At 41.8% G+C, this 18,033-nt stretch overlaps 1 protein-coding gene across 3 annotated transcripts in view; it reads left to right on the forward strand.

The window, feature by feature from the left end:
• cryl1 (crystallin, lambda 1) overlaps nt 1–17,129 on the forward strand; it is a 45,108-nt gene extending 27,979 nt beyond the window's left edge. For all 3 annotated transcript variants that reach the window (XM_078403085.1, XM_078403086.1, XM_078403087.1), the window contains exons 7-9: nt 10,724–10,829; nt 13,255–13,361; nt 15,276–17,129. In XM_078403085.1, the coding sequence (XP_078259211.1) occupies nt 10,724–10,829; nt 13,255–13,361; nt 15,276–15,383 (321 nt within the window). In that variant the 3' untranslated portion in view covers nt 15,384–17,129. The remainder of the gene's footprint in view (nt 1–10,723; nt 10,830–13,254; nt 13,362–15,275) is intronic.
• The last annotated feature ends 904 nt before the right edge of the window (nt 17,130–18,033 follow it).

An 18,033-nucleotide genomic window follows, 5' to 3' on the forward strand; every position in this document is an offset into this window, starting at 1 on the left:
TCAACTTCAAGCTCCTCCTATTCACGTATAAAGCCCTAAATGGACATTCCCCCCCTACATCAAAAATCTTCTAACCCCCTCTCTAACTCCAGGTCCCTCAGGTCGGCCGACTTGGGGCTACTCACTATCCCGCGGTCTAGGCTTAAGCTCAGGGGTGATCGCGCTTTTGCGGTTGCAGCTCCTAGACTGTGGAACAGCATCCCTCTCCCCATCAGAACTGCCCCCTCCATCGACTCCTTTAAGTCCAGGCTCAAAACCTATTTCTACTCCCTAGCGTTTGAGGCTCATTGAGGAGGCGCTGTGAACTGTTTGCGTGCTACTGTATGTTTCATTTTTTTCCTTAGTACCTAATCAGATGTACAGCACTTTGGTCAACGTGGGTTGTTTTTAAATGTGCTATACAAATAAAATTGACTTGACTTGACTTGACTTGACTTGACTATGCTTTCATCTTTCAGTTAAGGTCTTCCCTTTAACAACATGGACACATCAAAAATAGATGGCATATGTACAAGATCCCTAAAATGACTTGAAGTCCCTCCAGCTTCCTTATAGTACATTTCCAAGCTTCAGCGTCCTTTTGTAAAAGGCACCCATCTGCAATGTTTCCCATCATTTCGGAAATCCAATCAACGTACTGTGAAAGCCCTCTCTAAAAATCATGCTTTTTTGGGGGTTAAGATAGACCTCTTTAATCTCTTCATAATATCTTTAATAGGGTTCCAATAATGGAAGTAAAACTTGGAAGCCTGTCAAGTCAAGTCAAGTCAATTTTATTTGTATAGCACATTTAAAAACAACCCACGTTGACCAGAGTGATGTACATCAGTTCAGGTACTAAGAACGAACATACAATGGCACACAAACATAACCGCACATACATAAACAGTTCATAGCGCCCCCTCAAAGGGCCTCAAATGCTAGGGAGTAGAAAGGTTTGAGCTAGGGAGTAGATAGGGTTTGAGCCTGGACTTAGAGTCGATGGAGGGGGCAGTTCTGATGGGGAGAGGGATGCTGTTCCACAATCTAGGAGCTGCAACCGCAAAAGCGCGGTCACCCCTGAGCTTAAGCCTAGACCGCGGGATAGTCAGTAGCCCCAAGTCGGCCGACCTGAGGGACCTGGAGATAGAGTGGTGGGTTAGAAGATTTTTGATATGGGGGGGGGGCAAGCCCGTTTAGGGCTTTGTATGTGAATAGGAGGAGCTTGAAGTTGATTCTGTACTGTATTGGGAGCCAGTGGAGAGAGGCCAGAATCGGGGTGATGTGGTCCCTTTTACGGGTACCCGTAAGGCGTCTCGCTGCGGCGTTTTGGACCAATTGCAGGCGGGACAGGGATGATTGGCTGATCCCAGTGTATAGGGAGTTGCAGTAGTCTAGGCGGGAGGAAATGAATGCGTGGATGATTTTTTCAATGTCGTCAAATTGGAGGAATGGTTTGATTTTAGCTATGGTACGAAGCTGGAAGAAGCTGGCTTTTACCACAGCTTTGACTTGCTTGTCAAACTTTAATGCAGTCAAATATCACGCCAAGTTTATGGACATGCGGTTTGACTAGGGAGGATAGGCTTCCAAGGCTGCCTGTTATCGTTTTGATGGAGTCGGGGGGGGGGGGGGGGGGGGGGGCGAATAGGATGACCTCAGACTTGCTCTCGTTTAGTTGAAGGAGGTTCTGTGCCATCCAACATTTTATGTCAATTTGACCGGTTGTTGGGTTTCAGGGGGAGATAAAGCTGTGTGTCATCCGCATAGCAGTGGAAAGAAATGCCATGCCTTTAAATGATTTGGCCGAGGGGGAGCATTACAGAGAGAAGAGAATGGGGCCTAGGATAGAGCCTTGTGGAACCCCAGCAGGAGAGGCTAGCTGGGGAAGAGGAATAATTGCCTATGTTGATGGAGAAACTCCTATTTTTGAGGTAGGAAACGAACCAGCTCAGGGCAGTGCCATCAACGCCAACCCCATACCGGAGACGGTCAATAAGGATGGTGTGGTCCACTGTATCGAACAAATGCCTGGAATTAGATTGTTTGGCAATCAATCTCTTTTGTTTTCCTTTGGGAGGGGAGTGCTGTTAGCGGTTATATTTGCTGTTTCGTAGTCTTGAGAACATTGAAACAAATGTCACTAGCAGACTTACAATTTCTTGAGCCAATTCACAGTCCTGATATAATACTACCAAATATAGTGCGCAGCTTGAGTTTCAACAACGTCTCTAATGTGTCCACTGTTATATTACAACTTCCCATATTTATATGTTTTATTCATATTCACCTTAAATGAAATTTCTAACACTATTTTCACTATTTGTTTTTATGAACACCATGGAAAATTGCCAACACGAGTGCAGACACATGGTATACTAGAATACTTGTTTGTATCGTTTCCAGCTTTGGTTTGCACATGATCCCTCTTTGTTCTTTTATTGACATTCCTCATCCTAATTTAATAGCTCTCCTAACCCTGTTTCTTTCCTGAATAGTTAAACAATGCTTATGCTTTCTCTTAAAATTGACTTTTTTAAATTGTTCCTGACCTACTTTAAGGAGAATTTTTTTTGCTACCTAAAAGTTATTTCTCCTTAAACTCTTCCATTTTTGTTCCACGTCTTTCCTGTTTTAATATCCTTATAGTTATCTCTCCGATGCCTTTTTTTAGAGAAAAAGCTTGTCAACAAAATTATGTACTTTAAGCATCCTTTTCTATCCTTACCTACCTGGAATGTGAAAAACATGATCACCAGATATCTGACCTCTTCTTTTTTTTCCTGTATTTTTGTTTTTAAAACCAAATATTTCACAATTTCTATAATGCTTTTTTTTCTGCTTCTCATTAATTAAGCTTAAATTCGGTGCTATTATATTTATTAATTGCTTAATACATTGCTTTAAACAAGTCCATGACTATACCATAAACCATTGCTTGCATGCACACTTTTCCCATTATGCATCCCATTAAAGACTCCTTAAATCTACTCTAACCACAGCACTAATCTATGTTTTCATCTCTAGCAAAACCACTTCAGTGACCATTTAGACTTTAGAGATACAGCACAGAAACAGCCAACCATCGATCACCCCATACACTAGCACAATCCTACACACTAGGGACAATTTACACTTTGAATGGAAAGACTTTGAATGGAACTTACACCTCACTAACTCAGGGATGAGAAAAATACTGAAAATTACTAAAAGTTAGCACTAACTATGCTTGATTTGTTTCTTTAATAATAACTGAGGCAAGGGAATCTGAGACAATTAGAGATATATTTCCAGAATCTGTCCTATAATTAACTTTTCCTGGGAGGCAATATCCTTCAGATTGTCAGTTTGGAAAATTGAGTGTTTTTGGATGAATGACATCCATGGATGGCACAGTGACGCAGCGATGGAGTTGTTGTCTGTACGGAATTTGTACGTTCTCCCTGTGACCATGTGGGTTTTCTCCAGATGCTCCAGTTTCCTCCCACATTCCAAAGACATGCAGGTTTGTAGGTTAATTGGCTTCTGTAAATTGTCCCTAGTGTTTAGGATAGTGCTAGTGTGTGGGGTGATCCCTGGTCGGTGCGGACTCGGTGGGCCGAAGGGCCTGTTTCCACACTACATCCCTAAATGAAACTAAACTACATGCCCCTCACATTTTACACGGGGGTTGCGTTCTTAAAATGTGGCACACAATTCAAAAACGTGTTCATTAAACATAAATGCGACTACGCTGTCAGCAGTATGAGTGTATTACTCCGAAAATATGAATGCGTAAATCAAGCTTTGGTATTAAAGGAACAAGTGCATTATTGGAAAAACACATAAATCAAACATAGCATAAGACATGAGGTACCTGTAATTTGGGGTGCCTGAATTTTTGGGGGTGTATAATGTTGATAATAGACAATAGACAATAGGTGCAGGAGGAGGCCATTCGGCCCTTCGAGCCAGCACTGCCATTCAATGTGATCATGGCTGATCATTCTCAATCAGTACCCCGTTCCTGCCTTCTTCCCATACCCCCTGACTCCGCTATCCTTAAGAGCTCTATCTAGCTCTCTCTTGAATGCATTCAGAGAATTGGCCTCCACTGCCTTCTGAGGCAGAGAATTCCACAGATTCACAACTCTCTGACTGAAATAGTTTTTCCTCATCTCAGTTGTAAATGGCCTACCCCTTATTCTTAAACGGTGGCCCCTTGTTCTGGACTCCCCCAACATTGGGAACATGTTTCCTGCCTCTAACGTGTCCAACCCCTTAATAATCTTATACGTTTCGATAAGATCTCCTCTCATCCTTCTAAATTCCAGTGTATACAAGCCTAGTCGCTCCAGTCTTTCAACATATGACAGTCCCGCCATTCCGGGAATTAACCTAGTAAACCTACGCTGCACGCCCTCAATAGCAAGAATATCCTTCCTCAAATTTAGAGACCAAAACTACACAGTACTCCAGGTGCGGTCTCACTAGGGCCCTGTACAACTGCAGATGTATGTTACAAATAATCTGCTTCATCCTACTGCATGGGCTCAGGAACGATTGGAAGGATACAGAAATTACGGGATACAGGTTATGGTGCAGGAGGATACAGTTGTGATGGTGGCCAGGGAATATATATGAAGGACTAATGCCTATGTTGATGGTTGGAAAAGAGTTGACAATTGATTAGGTGACACCAAGGCTCTACAAACAAAAACACCATAAATTTCCTGTGGAGTTGTTTACAAATCAATCCCTCCTTGCAACCATTTCAAACTAAGATAGATTCATCACATTGAATTTTTAATTTAATGGACTTTAAATGTATTTGCATTTTTAAGTTGGAATTAACTGGTACAGTTAATAAGTACCAATATGTTTGGATTTTAATATGGCATATTTTCATGCATTTAATACAGGGATAAAGTTTGTAAAGTTAACTGAGGCAGTAAATGCCAAAGGTCGCCAGAACAGTTCCTAATGAGCTTTGCTACTGACTGACTAAAGTCTGCAAATAGCTGCATTGTTTGCTCTACCTTTTTTCTTCAAATTAATCATTATCTCAAAATCCTTCTGAATAAGTTAAAGTTAAATTTAGGATATTGCACAGCACGGATTCCAGGATATGAAAGCAACGGGTTGATAGCAGATTGGAAGTAAAAGGTGAGCAGTGGTTGAGTGAAAAAATGTGCATGCAGGGTGAGCCCTTAATGGCATTTTGATTAGTTTAGTTTAGTTTAGTTTAGAGATACAGCATGGAAACAGGCTCACACATTCAGACTAGTTCTATGTTATCTCACTTTAGCGTTCACTCCCCACACACTGAGGGCAATTTACAGAATCCAATTAACTTACAAACCCGCACATCTTTGGGATGCTCAAATAGTAATTGGACATAAACAGCATTACTCTAATGTGGAACAATAATGAAACTGAGCCCTAATGCTAGACAAAATTCAAATATATATGTGTCAGCTACCACAAAAACTGTGTTCTTGGTGCTGAAGAGAGCTGAACATCCTAAAGTTGTCTGATGCTTTAAAAATGTGCATTGGATGTTTATTGCAGATTAATATTTTTACTGGCAATTAAATTGTTTATAATGACACGATATTAACAAATATCATAGATCTGGGTAATTTAAAAGAGCAGGAATGAGGTCTATATAGTGACTGGATGGAGGGAAAGTGTATTTAATTCCCAAGATCTCACTACCTGACCTAAAAAATGTAGAAATATTAAGGTGTTTTACTTTTAGTTGCTGCATTTTAAGTTTTGCACTATGAGTAGTGGGATAGAGATTATAATGATTATCGTGGGGTAGAAAAAGGTGGGGGTGGGACAAAGCCTGGCAAATCATAGATATATACAGGTAAGGAGGGTTATTTGATTGGCAGGTCGGTGGACAAAAGCTATAGATGAAAAGGAAACAAATGGGGACTAACGGCGACAAGAAAGGAAACAAAGTAACAAAAAGGTGTTGATAAAGAGAAAAGGAGTGAAATGTGAAGCCAGAGGGTGGGATATAAGCAGAAGGGTCAGCGGTGGAAGATGAGTGAGATTGTGGAAGAATGGGTGCACACTGGAAAGAGAGGCGAGTGGGTGGGAAGACGAAGAAGAGAGAAAAAATATTGGGGTGGAATGTTACCTAAAATTGAAGAATATGATGTTCATACCGTTAGGTTGTAAGCTATATGTAGCCATGGGCACTAGCTGTGCCTGCATTTCTCTATAGGAACACAAATAAAATTGTGTATGTTTAGTCTAGTTTAGAGATACAGCGTGGAAAGAGGCCCTTCGGCCCCCTGGGTCCAGGCCAACCAGCGATCGCCCATACACTTCTCCTATCCTACACACTGGGGACGATTTCCAAAGGCCAATTAAACTACAAACCTGCAACACTTTGGAATGTGGAGGGAGACCAGAGCACCCAGAGAAAACCCACGCAGTCACAGGAAGAACATGCAAACTTCGTACAGGCAGCACCCTTAATCAGGATCGAACCTGGATCTCTGGCGCTGTGAGGCAGCAACTCTAGCGCTGCGCCACTGCCGCCCTGTTGGAATCTCAAACAAAATCAGAAAATGCTGGAAGAACGGGGGGTGGAAACAGTTAATGTTTCAGGTCTGGAAACTTCTCAGAACCCATTCAGAACCCAACAGAAAGTGTTGGAAGAACTCAGTCAGCAGCATCTGTAGACAGAGAAACCAAGTAATGTTTTGGGTCAGGGATCCTTCCAGCTCTGAGTTAACTGTTAGTCTCTTTCACACTATTCACCTCGAGTAGAAAAGGGGTATGTATATCCAATGTTTCTTGCTGACATATTTTATATTTGACTGCATCTCCCCTCCCAATTGTAAATCTACACTGTGCCTCCTTCCCCAGCCAAATTAGTTCAAACTGTCCCCAACACACTTGGGTGCTGGACCCAAGCAAGCACACTGCAACCTGCCAAGCTTGAACAGGTCACAGGTCTCCAGAAATGGTGTCAGTGATCCAGAAATTGTTTTAGTTATACATCATCTGACCTATCTCCTAATTCTTAAACATTACACATGGCACCAGAAGTAATTCAGGGTATATATTTAGAAGTTCTGCTTTTTAATCAGCTACAAGTGTGCCATATTCACATTTCAAGCAACTATTTACATATACATATTTGTATACAATGCACTGACTGTTCCCAAACAAGCTTCCAGAGCCTTAACATCTCTTTCTCCCTCTCCCTCTCCCTCTCCCTCTCCCTCTCCCTCTCCCTCTCCCTCTCCCTCTCCCTCTCCCTCTCCCTCTCCCTCTCCCTCTCCCTCTCCCTCTCCCTCTCCCTCTCCCTCTCCCTCTCCCTCTCCCTCTCCCTCTCCCTCTCCCTCTCCCTCTCCCTCTCCCTCTCCCTCTCCCTCTCCCTCTCCCTCTCCCTCTCCCTCTCCCTCTCCCTCTCCCTCTCCCTCTCCCTCTCCCTCTCCCTCTCCCTCTCCCTCTCCCTCTCCCTCTCCCTCTCCCTCTCCCTCTCCCTCTCCCTCTCCCTCTCCCTCTCCCTCTCCCTCTCCCTCTCCCTCTCCCTCTCCCCCTCCCCCTCCCCCTCCCCCTCTCCCTCTCTCTCTCCCCTCCTGCCCCCCTTGCCCAATCTCCTGCCACAGCAATTTCTTCCTGAATGTTGCTCAACCGTAACTTCCAGTATTGCCTTGCTGCAAATTCAAACTCTTCCCCGATGACTAAACTGATCTTTAGGGTAGCTGATGAATTGGTTGTCCCTGCAGAACAATAACAAAAACAGTCAGTCAATCTCTTGAGTTTAACTGCTATTCGGGTCAAATTATGGCTTATCTACCTTTCACCTTTACCCTTTGTTTTCTTTACCTAAAAAAATGTTGATGTACATCTTGAAAATTTAACTTGCTACCCACTGCTTCTTGGAAAAAATATTCCAAAGACTGCCCCCTTTGTGTGAATAATGTTTAAAAAGATGACTACTTCCTGACTTTGCACTCTTTTTAAGATTGTGCGTTCACAATTAAAGAGATTAGTTCCTGTACATCTCCTGTATTGAGTGCTTTCATCATCTTAAACATACCAATTAAATCATCGGTTAATCTTTGACATTGTAGAAACTTCAACAGAACTTTATTTTAGGTGTTTTGAAAATATTGAAATGTACATTTTTTTAAATGCAATAAGTAAAGTCATCAATAAATCAGTAGGGTGGCACAGCGGTAGATTTGCTGCCTTACACCACCTGAGACTCAGGTTTGACTATGGGTCAGGAGTATGCTGGTCTGGAATGTTGGCCTTCATAACAAGAGGAGTTGAGTATACGAGCAAAGAGGTCCTTCTGCAGTTGTACAGGGGCCTAGTGAGACCGCACCTGGAGTACTGTGTGCAGTTTTGGTCTACAAATTTGAGGAGGGATATTATTACTATTGAGGGCATGCAGCATAGGTTTACTAGGTTAATTCCCGGAATGGCGGGACTGTCGTATGTTGAAAGACTGGAGCGACTAGGCTTGTATACACTGGAATTTAGAAGGATGAGAGGGGATCTTATTGAAACATATAAGATTATTAAGAGATTGGACACGTTCGAGGCAGGAAACATGTTCCCAATGTTGGGGGAGTGCAGAACCAGGAGCCACAGTTTAAGAATAAGGGGTAGGCCATTTAGAACGGAGATGTGAAAAAACTTTTTCAGTCAGAGAGTTGTAAATCTGTGGAATTCTCTGCTTCAGAAGGCAGTGGAGGCCAATTCTCTGAATGCTTTCAAGAGAGAGCTAGATAGAGCTCTTAAGGATAGCGGAGTCAGAGGGTATGGGGAGAAGGCAGGAACAGGGTACTGATTGAGAATGATCAGCCATGATCACATTGAATGGTGGTGCTGGCTCGAAGGACCGAATGGCCTACTCCTGCACCTATTATCTATTGTTTATTTTCTATTGTCTATTGTGTATGCATAGGGAGTTTGTGGATTCTCCCTGTGACCGTGTAGGTTTTCTCTGGCTGCTCCGGTTTCATCCCACACTCCAAAGATGTACAGGTTTGCGGGTTAATTGGCTTTAGTAAAATTGTCCCTAATGTGTAAGATAGTGTTAGTCTCCAGGGATCGCTAGTAGGTGCGGACACAGTGGGCCAAAAGACCTGTTTCCACGCTGTATCTCTAAAACTAAAGAGGAATATTCACGGACATCTTTAACCTCTTCGTACTCCTTTCTGAGGTTCCCACCTGCTTTAAGTTCACTAAGCCCATGTCCATCTAAATGCTGTATATCTTACCCTTCAAAATACTCTCTATACTATCTTTCTGATCACAGATGTTAGGATCACTGGACTGTAGTTCCCAGGCTTTTCTCCCTTCAGCCTTTCGAATAGAAGTACAATATTAGCCACCTTTTGGGATTATCCTTAATGCTATCTGCCAAAGCAATCTCCTGTCCCCTTTTTACCCATCCTGATTTTTTTTTTTTCTGCTGAAAATGCAACACCTTCGTACTGATGTGCATTAAATTCCATTAGCCATTCCTCAGCCCAGTTATCCAGCTGATCAAGATCCACGTAATTTGTAATGACCCTCTTCACTATCTATGATATCACCCACTTTAGTGCCATTTGCAAACTTACTCATTATACCTTGTACATTCACATCCAAATCATTGATATAAACAACAAACAGCAAGGGCCCAGCACTGATCCCTGAGGCACGCCACTTATCACAAGCCTCCAGTTCAAAAAACACCTTCCACAATCACCCTCTGCTTCATCCTCTGTTTCCTTCCTTCAAATTCAAGCGAAATTGTTGAAAATATGGGTGCTGCGGCATTAAATGTATTTTGCCAGTTTAATCCGTGTGACATAAGCCACAGAGGCATGACGATCTGACTTATTCAAATGCCATGAGTTAATTATTTGTTGATCACAATCTTGCACCAGTAATCTAATCCAGCAATGTTTTTCTAATAATGTTAGTTTAAGTTTCTAATTGAATTGATTGGTGATAGTTGAAACATCACCAAATGAGTATTGTGCAAGCCTTGAATTGTTGATTTTTAACAATGTCTTTTAAGTTTAAGAACTTGCATAATACAGTTGTGAAACTGAGAACACTTCAGATGTGTGGAATTTTACCAAAACTTGCTGATACTGGTTGCAAGCAAAGCCACAGTGTTGACTATTTGGAACAGTAAAGTTATTGGTACAAAGTTTTAATGTCTGGACATGTCCAAGTTTGCGTATATATAAATATGGCAATTTTCCAGAATATAAAATTGGTATGTTCCCTTTTATGTTATTGAAGGATTATATTTGGTTTTAACACAGCCACTTTCCAACTTCATTTGACATTAAAAAGCCTGGCTTCCCTGAAGACGGCAATGTGGCGTAATGATAGAGTTGCTGCCTCAGCGCCGAGAGTCCCGAGTTTGACCCTGACCACGGGTTCTGTCTGTACGGAGTTTATATGTTCTTCCTGTGACCACATGGGTTTTCTCCGGGTACTCTGGTTTCCTCCCACATCCCAAAGATGTGCAGGTTTGTAGGTTAATTGGCTTCTATAAATTGTCACTAAAGTGTAGGATAGAACTTGTGTACGGGTGATAGCTGGTCGGCGTGGACTACAGACTATATTTAAAATTAAACATGAGCCCTTTTAAAAATGTTGTCTCTTTCCTTATGGTTCAAATTTCTACTGTGCCTTGAAACAGACAATTCAGGTGACTGTGTGCTGGTAAAATAGCCCTTGCATTTCTTAAATGCTATAACAATGCTTCTGTTCACTTCAGGATGGTGTACTGTCACCTGACGATGTAGACCTTGTGATGTCTGCTGGTTTAGGAATGCGATATGCCTTTATGGGACCTTTTGAAACCATTCATCTCAATGCAGAAGGTAAGTGCTGGTGTGGTCCACCGTACGGTGGTAGTAACTAATGGGGTGCAACAATGGTGATTTGTGCTGGGTTCTCAACCATTTACAATCCATTTTAGGTTCTCCCTGGGTTACTTCAGTATTCTATCCCTGAGAACTGTAACCTGAACAATGTACAGGTCTGAAATGTAAGAGAGCATTGTCCTTGGTCAGTCATTCAGTAAATTCAAAGCTAAAATAAAATTTGGATACTCAGATGTCGAGGGGTGTGGGAATTGGATGCTCCTGAGATATGATGGCAGAGCAGTATCAACTGGATTAGTTGGCCTACAACGTTATTATTGTTTATTTCAGTGCCAATAGACAATAGGTGCAGGAGTAGGCCATTCGGCCCTTCAAGCCAGCACAGCCATTCAATGTGATCATGGCTGATCATTCACAATCAGTACCCCATTCCTGCCCGCTCCCCATACCCCCTGACTCCGCTATCATTAAGAGTTCTATCTAGCTCTCTCTTGAAAGCATCCAAAGAATTGGCCCCCATTGCCTTCTGAGGCAGAGAATTCCACAGATTTACAACTCTCTGAGTGAATTTATTTTTCCTCATCTCTGTTCTAAATGGCCTACCCCTTATTCTTAAACTGTGGCCCCTGATTCTGGACTCCCCCAACATTGGGAACATGTTTCCTGCCTCTAGCGTGTCCAATCCCTTAATAATCTTATATGTTCCAATAAGATCCCCTCTCATCCTTCTAAATTCCAGCATATACATGCCTTGTCGCTCCAGTTTTTCAACATACAACAGTTCCGCCATTCCGGGAATTAACCTAGTGAACCTCCGCTGTCCTTCCTCAAATTTGGAGACCAAAACTGCACATAGTACTCCAGGTGCGGTCTCACTAGGGCCCTGTAAAACTGCAGAAGGACCTCTTTGCTCCTATACTCAACTCGCCTTGTCATAAAGGCCAACATGCCATTAGCTTTCTTCACTGCCTGCTGTACCTACATGCTAACTTTAAGTGACTGATGAACAAGGACACCCAGATCTCTTTGTACTTCCCCATTTCCTAACGACACCATTCAGATAATAATCTGCCTTCATGTTCTTACCACCAAAGTGGATAACCTCACATTTATCCACATTAAACTGCATCTGCCCACTCACACAACCCGTCCAAGTTACCCTGCATCCTCATAGCATCCTCCTCACAGTTCACACTGCCACCTAGCTTTGTGTCATCTGCAAATTTGCCTATGTTACTTTTAATCCCGTCATCTAAGTCATTAATGTATATTGTAAATAGCTGTGGTCCCAGCACCGAGCCTTTCGGTTTAGTCACTGCCTGCCATTCTGAAAGGGACCCGTTAATGCCTACTCTTTGTTTCCTGTCTGCCAACCAATTTTCTATCCATGTCAGCACCCTACCCCCAATGTGCTCTAATTTTGCCCACTAATCTCTTATGTGGGACCTTATCAAAGGCTTTCTGAAAGTCCAGGGACACTACATACACTGGCTCTCCCTTGTCCGTTTTCCTAGTTACATCCTCAAAAAATTCCAGAAGATTAGTCAAGCATGATTTCCATTGTAATGTATTAAACTGGCTGGGGAAAGGTTAACCAGATGTTTTTATTTAAAGAATGAGTCAAATTATGATGTTACTTCTAAATTCTTGGATGTCAATGGAAGGAAATTCTGCTTCAAGAGAAGAATTAGTTTGTTCTGCCTTCATGTTAGCCCTAGTCAAGACAGTAAAACCATTATCTGAAACAAAATATTAATCTATTAATTAATTTAACTTATGTGTGTACTTTCTAACCCCTCCACCTCCCACAAAAATACTATCATTCTAAACAGTTTTCAGAGAATGGTGGAGCTTTCTCCAAAGGAGGTCCAGTGTATCATCCCTTCTCTTGAACCTTGTGGAACATTGCAGAGCTTGCGATCCCTTTGCCGGGGATTGAAGCTCCAACCGTGGGGCCTGTGAACGTTAACATCGTGAAGCCCCCGGTCTCTGGTAAGAAGAGGCTGACTCGAGTGTTTCAACTGCCCCGACGTGGGAGTTTCGATCTCCACGACGGGGGCTTTGATCGTCAGCTGCGGGGGCTTTGATCACCTACTGCGGATGGTTTGACTGCCCCGACTGCGGGAGAACAAGAGGAAGGAGATTGAACTTTATTGCCTTCCATCACAGTGAGGAATGTGGAATCCACTGTGATGGATGTTTATGATAACTTTTATGTGGTTCTGTGTCTTGTTGCTTTTCACTTAATATGGCTGTATGGTAACTCAAATGTCACTGTACCTTAATTGGCACATGTGACAATGAAACTGACCTTGAAACGTTGAATAGAGCAGATTTCCCCACATTTGTAGAGGAGCTAAATAGTCTAGTTTCCGTACGGGAGCATTTAACAAAGTAATTTTAAATTTTAATAATTTTCTAGGGCTCAAGAATTACTGTGAGCGGTATGATGAAGGAATGCAAAGAGTCTTATCATCCTTTGGACCTGTTCCTGAATTTTCTGGTGAAGTTATGGAGAAAATTAACCAGGTAAGTGGAAACCCTTTGAGTTCTTGAAGATCTGACCTATTATAGCTGGTAGAATTCTGTTCTCATGGAACGTTTTAGATTTTTACATCTGAGGTTATATCAGATCATAAGCTTCGCTCCGAAGAGCCAGTGGATTTGGATTTTATCAAAGAGGCCAGCTTAAAATATCTGCAGTGTGAAAAAGGCCGTTTTTATTTGGACACAAGGAGCTGCATATGCTGGCTTAACATAAAAGACACACAATGCTGGAGTATCTCAATGGTTCTGGCAGCATCTCTGGAGAACATGGATAGGTGACATTTCAGAAATGTCACCTCTCCATGTTCTCCAGAGATGTTGGCAGACCAGCTGAGTTACTCCAGCGCTGCGTTACACCATCCCTTTGTGATGTTTTTAAATTTTTACTTATTCCATTGCTGCTGCATTGTTGTGGTCATTAGTTTTGTGTTTGTGCCTTTTGATGCTTTCTTCTTCAAACCCTTCAGAAACTAGATGTTCTAAACTGTTTTGATTGGAATAATATTATAATCTACAGCTCGAATTAACAGTGCGAAATATTCAATTGCCCTGGTTGTCATGGGTATTGCTTATATCCAAAGCATTGAAAGCATCTTTATTAAGAAATGGCAATGGGGAATTTTCCACTGCCATTCTTTAAGGAAGTGGTGTAGAAAAAAAAATCCTCAAATTATGACACAATTGTAGTTTCGGGTGACTTTGGTATTTTCACACACTTTTTATGCACTTTCTGAATAGCAATAGCAGTAATTTTGGTTTAGAGATACTGCGCGGAAACAGGCCCTTCGGCCCACCGGGTCCGTGCCGACCAGTGAGCCTTGCACATTAACACTAACCTACACCCACTAGGGACAATATTTACATTTACCAAGCCAATTAACCTACAAACCTGTACGTCTTTGGAGTGTGGGAGGAAACTGAAGATCTCGGAGAAAACCCACGCAGGTCACAGGGAGAACGTACAAACTCCGTACAGACGGCACCCGTAGTTGGGATTGAATGCAGGTCTCCGGCGCTGCATTCACTGTAAGGCAGCAACTCTACCGCTGTGCCACCGTGACCGCCCGTTTTGGAGCAATGAACCCACTTTCATGTTTTGTTGAATGTTGACCTGTGTGTTCAATGGTTCAATGGTGCTTTATTTGTTCCATATGCGTCTGCACTGTGAAATTTGTTTTGCATATATTAGATATACAGGTGCCACATTGTTTTGGTACCATTTCCAAAGTCCAAAATCCGATCAGCCCACGTGCTCGATGTACTGGAGCAGTTTTCGCGAACTGGTGTCCCTCTCCTCGTCCGGGCATCTTTGTGTCTCGGGATCGCTTCCTGCAAACGACCTTGAAGGTGCTGGAGGCATTACCCCAGATCACCCTCCTACTTGCTCCTCGCGTCCGATATCTCCAGCTCCATCCTAGTTCCGCCATCCACTGAGCACGTCTACTGACAAGCCTTCGGGCAGGGTCACTCCGGCCACCAAGCCTTTGGGTCTACCGGGCGGGCACCGCGGCCATAGCATGTAAGGGAGATAATGCTTAAAAAACAGAAATATTACACTTTTGAATGTCTTATAACCAACCAATGATCATCAATATGACATTGTATTTTTTAATTCAGTAGAATAGGTCACTTAATTAGTCAATTAATTAATCAGTCTGAAGAAGGGTCTCGACCCGAAATGTCCCGCATTCCTTCTCTCCAGAGATACTGCTGAGTTACTCTGTCCCGCTGAGTTACTCCAGCAATTTGTGTCTAGGTCACTTAAATAACTGGATACAGACTTTTGCAATAAAGTATACATTTGAAAAGTTGAAATTATTTGTGAAATGGAAATTTGTTCTAATCAACATGTTTAAAATATATAATCAAATTTGTATGTTTTTTTGGACAATGTAGACAATGTCTCAAAAAACTTCACCTGATCCAGAAAGCCTCAATGCTCGAAGACTGTGGAGAGAGTCGCATTTGGCTGCTCTGGCAAAGCTGAAATCAGATAACAAGTGAAACGTGTCCCTCAAGGTTCTATCAGGATTGATATCTTGTATCTATAATTAATGATGCACTGCATATAAAAGTTGCAGTTATATAAAACTAAATGTTCATATGGTCTGTTAATTTAATACCTTATTACATTATTGATTTTAACGTTTGCAATTTGACAAAAATCTTAGTTTTACAAACTTGTGCAAACATGTCTATATAAATTACTGGTTTTAACTTAGAAATACAGTGCATTCAGAAAGTATTCAGACCCCTTCACTTTTTCCACATTTTGCTACGTTACAGCCTTATTTTAAAATGGATTACATTCATTTTTTTTCATCATCATCTACACACAATACCCCATAATAAAAAAGTGAAAACAGGTGTTTAGAAATTTTTGCAAAGTAATTAAAAAGAAATAACTGAAATATTACATTTACATAAGTATTCAGACCCTTTACTCAGTACTTTGTTGAGGCACCTTTGGCAGCGATTACAGCCTCAAGTCTTCTTGGGTATGACTCTACAGGCTTGGCACACCTGTATTTGGGTCATTTCTCCCATTCTTCTCTGCAGATCCTCTCAAGCTCTGTCAGGTTGGATGGGGAGCGTCGATGCACAGCTATTTTCAGGTCCCTCCAGAGATGTTCGATCGGGTTCAAGTCCGGGCTCTGGCTGGGCCACTCAAGGACATTTACAGACTTGTCACAAAGCCACTCCTGCTTGTCGTTGTCGTGTGCTCAGGGTCGTTGTCCTGTTGGAAGTTGAACCTCCACCCCAGTCTGAGGTCCAGAACGCTCTGGAACAGGTTTTCATCAAGGATCTCTCTGTTCTTTGCTCCGTTCATCTTTCCCTCGATCCTGACTAGTCTCACAGTTCCTGCTGCTGAAAAACATCCCTACAGCATGATGCTGCCACCACCATGCTTCACCATAGGTATTGTTTTGGCCAGGTGATGAGCGGTGCCGCCTGGCATTCAGGTCAAAGAGTTGAATCTTGGTTTCATCAGACCAGAGAATCTTGTTTCTCATAGTCTGAGAGTCCTTTAGGTGCCTTTTGGCAAACCAAGTGGGCTGTCATGTTCCTTTTACTGAGGAGCGGCTTCCGTCTGGCCACTCTACCATAAAGGCCTGATTGGTGGAGTGCTGCAGATATAGTTGTCCTTCTGGAAGGTTCTCCCATCTTCACAGAGGAACTCTGGAGCTCTGTCAGAGTGACCATCGGGTTCTTGGTCACCTCACTGACCAAGGCCCTTCTCCCCCAATTGCTCAGTTAGGCCGGGCGGCCAGCTCTATGAAGAGTCCTGGTGGTTCCAAAGTTCTTCCATTTAAGAATGACGGAGGCCACTGTGCTCTTCGGGACCTGCAATGCTGCAGAATTATTTTTGTTGTACCCTTCCCCAGATCTTTGCCTCGACACAATCCTGTCTCGGAGGTCTACGGACAATTCCTTTGTCTTCATGACTTGGTTTTTGCTCTGACATACACTGTCAACTGTGGGACCTTATCTAGACAGGTGTGTGCCTTTCCAAATCTTGTCCAATCAATTTAATTTACCACTGGTGAACTCCAATCAAGTTGTAGAAACATCTCAAGGATAATCAATGGAAACAGGATGAACATAAGCTCATTTTTGAGTGACATAGCAAAGGGTCTGAATACCTATGTAAATGTGATATTTCAGTTATTTCTTTTTTATTACTTTGCAAAAAATTCTAAATACCTGTTTTTTGCTTTTTTATTATGGGGTATTGTGTGTAGATGGATGATTAAAAAAATGAATTTAATCCATTTTAAAATAAGGCTGGAACATAGCAAAATGTGGAAAAAGTGAAGGGGTCTGAATACTTTCTGAATGCACTGTAGATGTATTAGTCAATACAATTTTACCTTTTGTACTCAAAAATTTCTAGTATAACTTAATTGATTAACAGAGCATTGAGCTGCAACCACATGATAATAACATATTATATTGTTGCATTTTTATGTAAAGCAGATCAATTTATGAAATTGGTTATTTCTACATTTTATTGTAGATTTGAATTTTGAGCGTGATGATTAAATCATGACTATTTGCTCACTGTTTCTCTAAAGTTAGCACATTGTGAAAAATATACTCAACTATATTTTATCGACTTGGTGGATTAAAGAGTGATTCTTCAGATGAATGTTTCCTGTGTTCTTATTCAGCATTATTATAAATATAAATCTTGTCATATATGAAGGGTTAGTTAATTAAAGTCACAATGGTTCATCTTTCTACAAAACCTTGGTCAATGTGAATGTCAGAAACTCCTTTTTTAATATAAATAAAAGTGAAGGGGTCTCTGAAATTCAGCATTGTTTTGTACATTCTCTGAGATCTTACTATCCTACATTTTCTACAGAAATTGCCCCAAGATGCTTCACAAAAACATAATTGGTCAAAGTTTCTTTACCTCAGCGGCAGTCTATCTCGCTGGATAATTAAATGATCAGTATGTTTTAAACCAAGTTTTAATGAATAACCAGGAAGTGGGAAAGTTGAGAAGAAAATTTCAACGTAGGATCTGGAATGCTTAAGTTGTAGTTGCTGATGGCAGATGTACAAGATGAAAGTCAGAGACCGCCCATATCTAGGATTGTTAAAATGACTGATCAAGTTTACAAAGAAGGTCACAGTCTCGAGCATT

Source organism: Rhinoraja longicauda, chromosome 7, assembly GCF_053455715.1.
Source record: "Rhinoraja longicauda isolate Sanriku21f chromosome 7, sRhiLon1.1, whole genome shotgun sequence".
Lineage (NCBI taxonomy): Eukaryota > Metazoa > Chordata > Chondrichthyes > Rajiformes > Arhynchobatidae > Rhinoraja > Rhinoraja longicauda.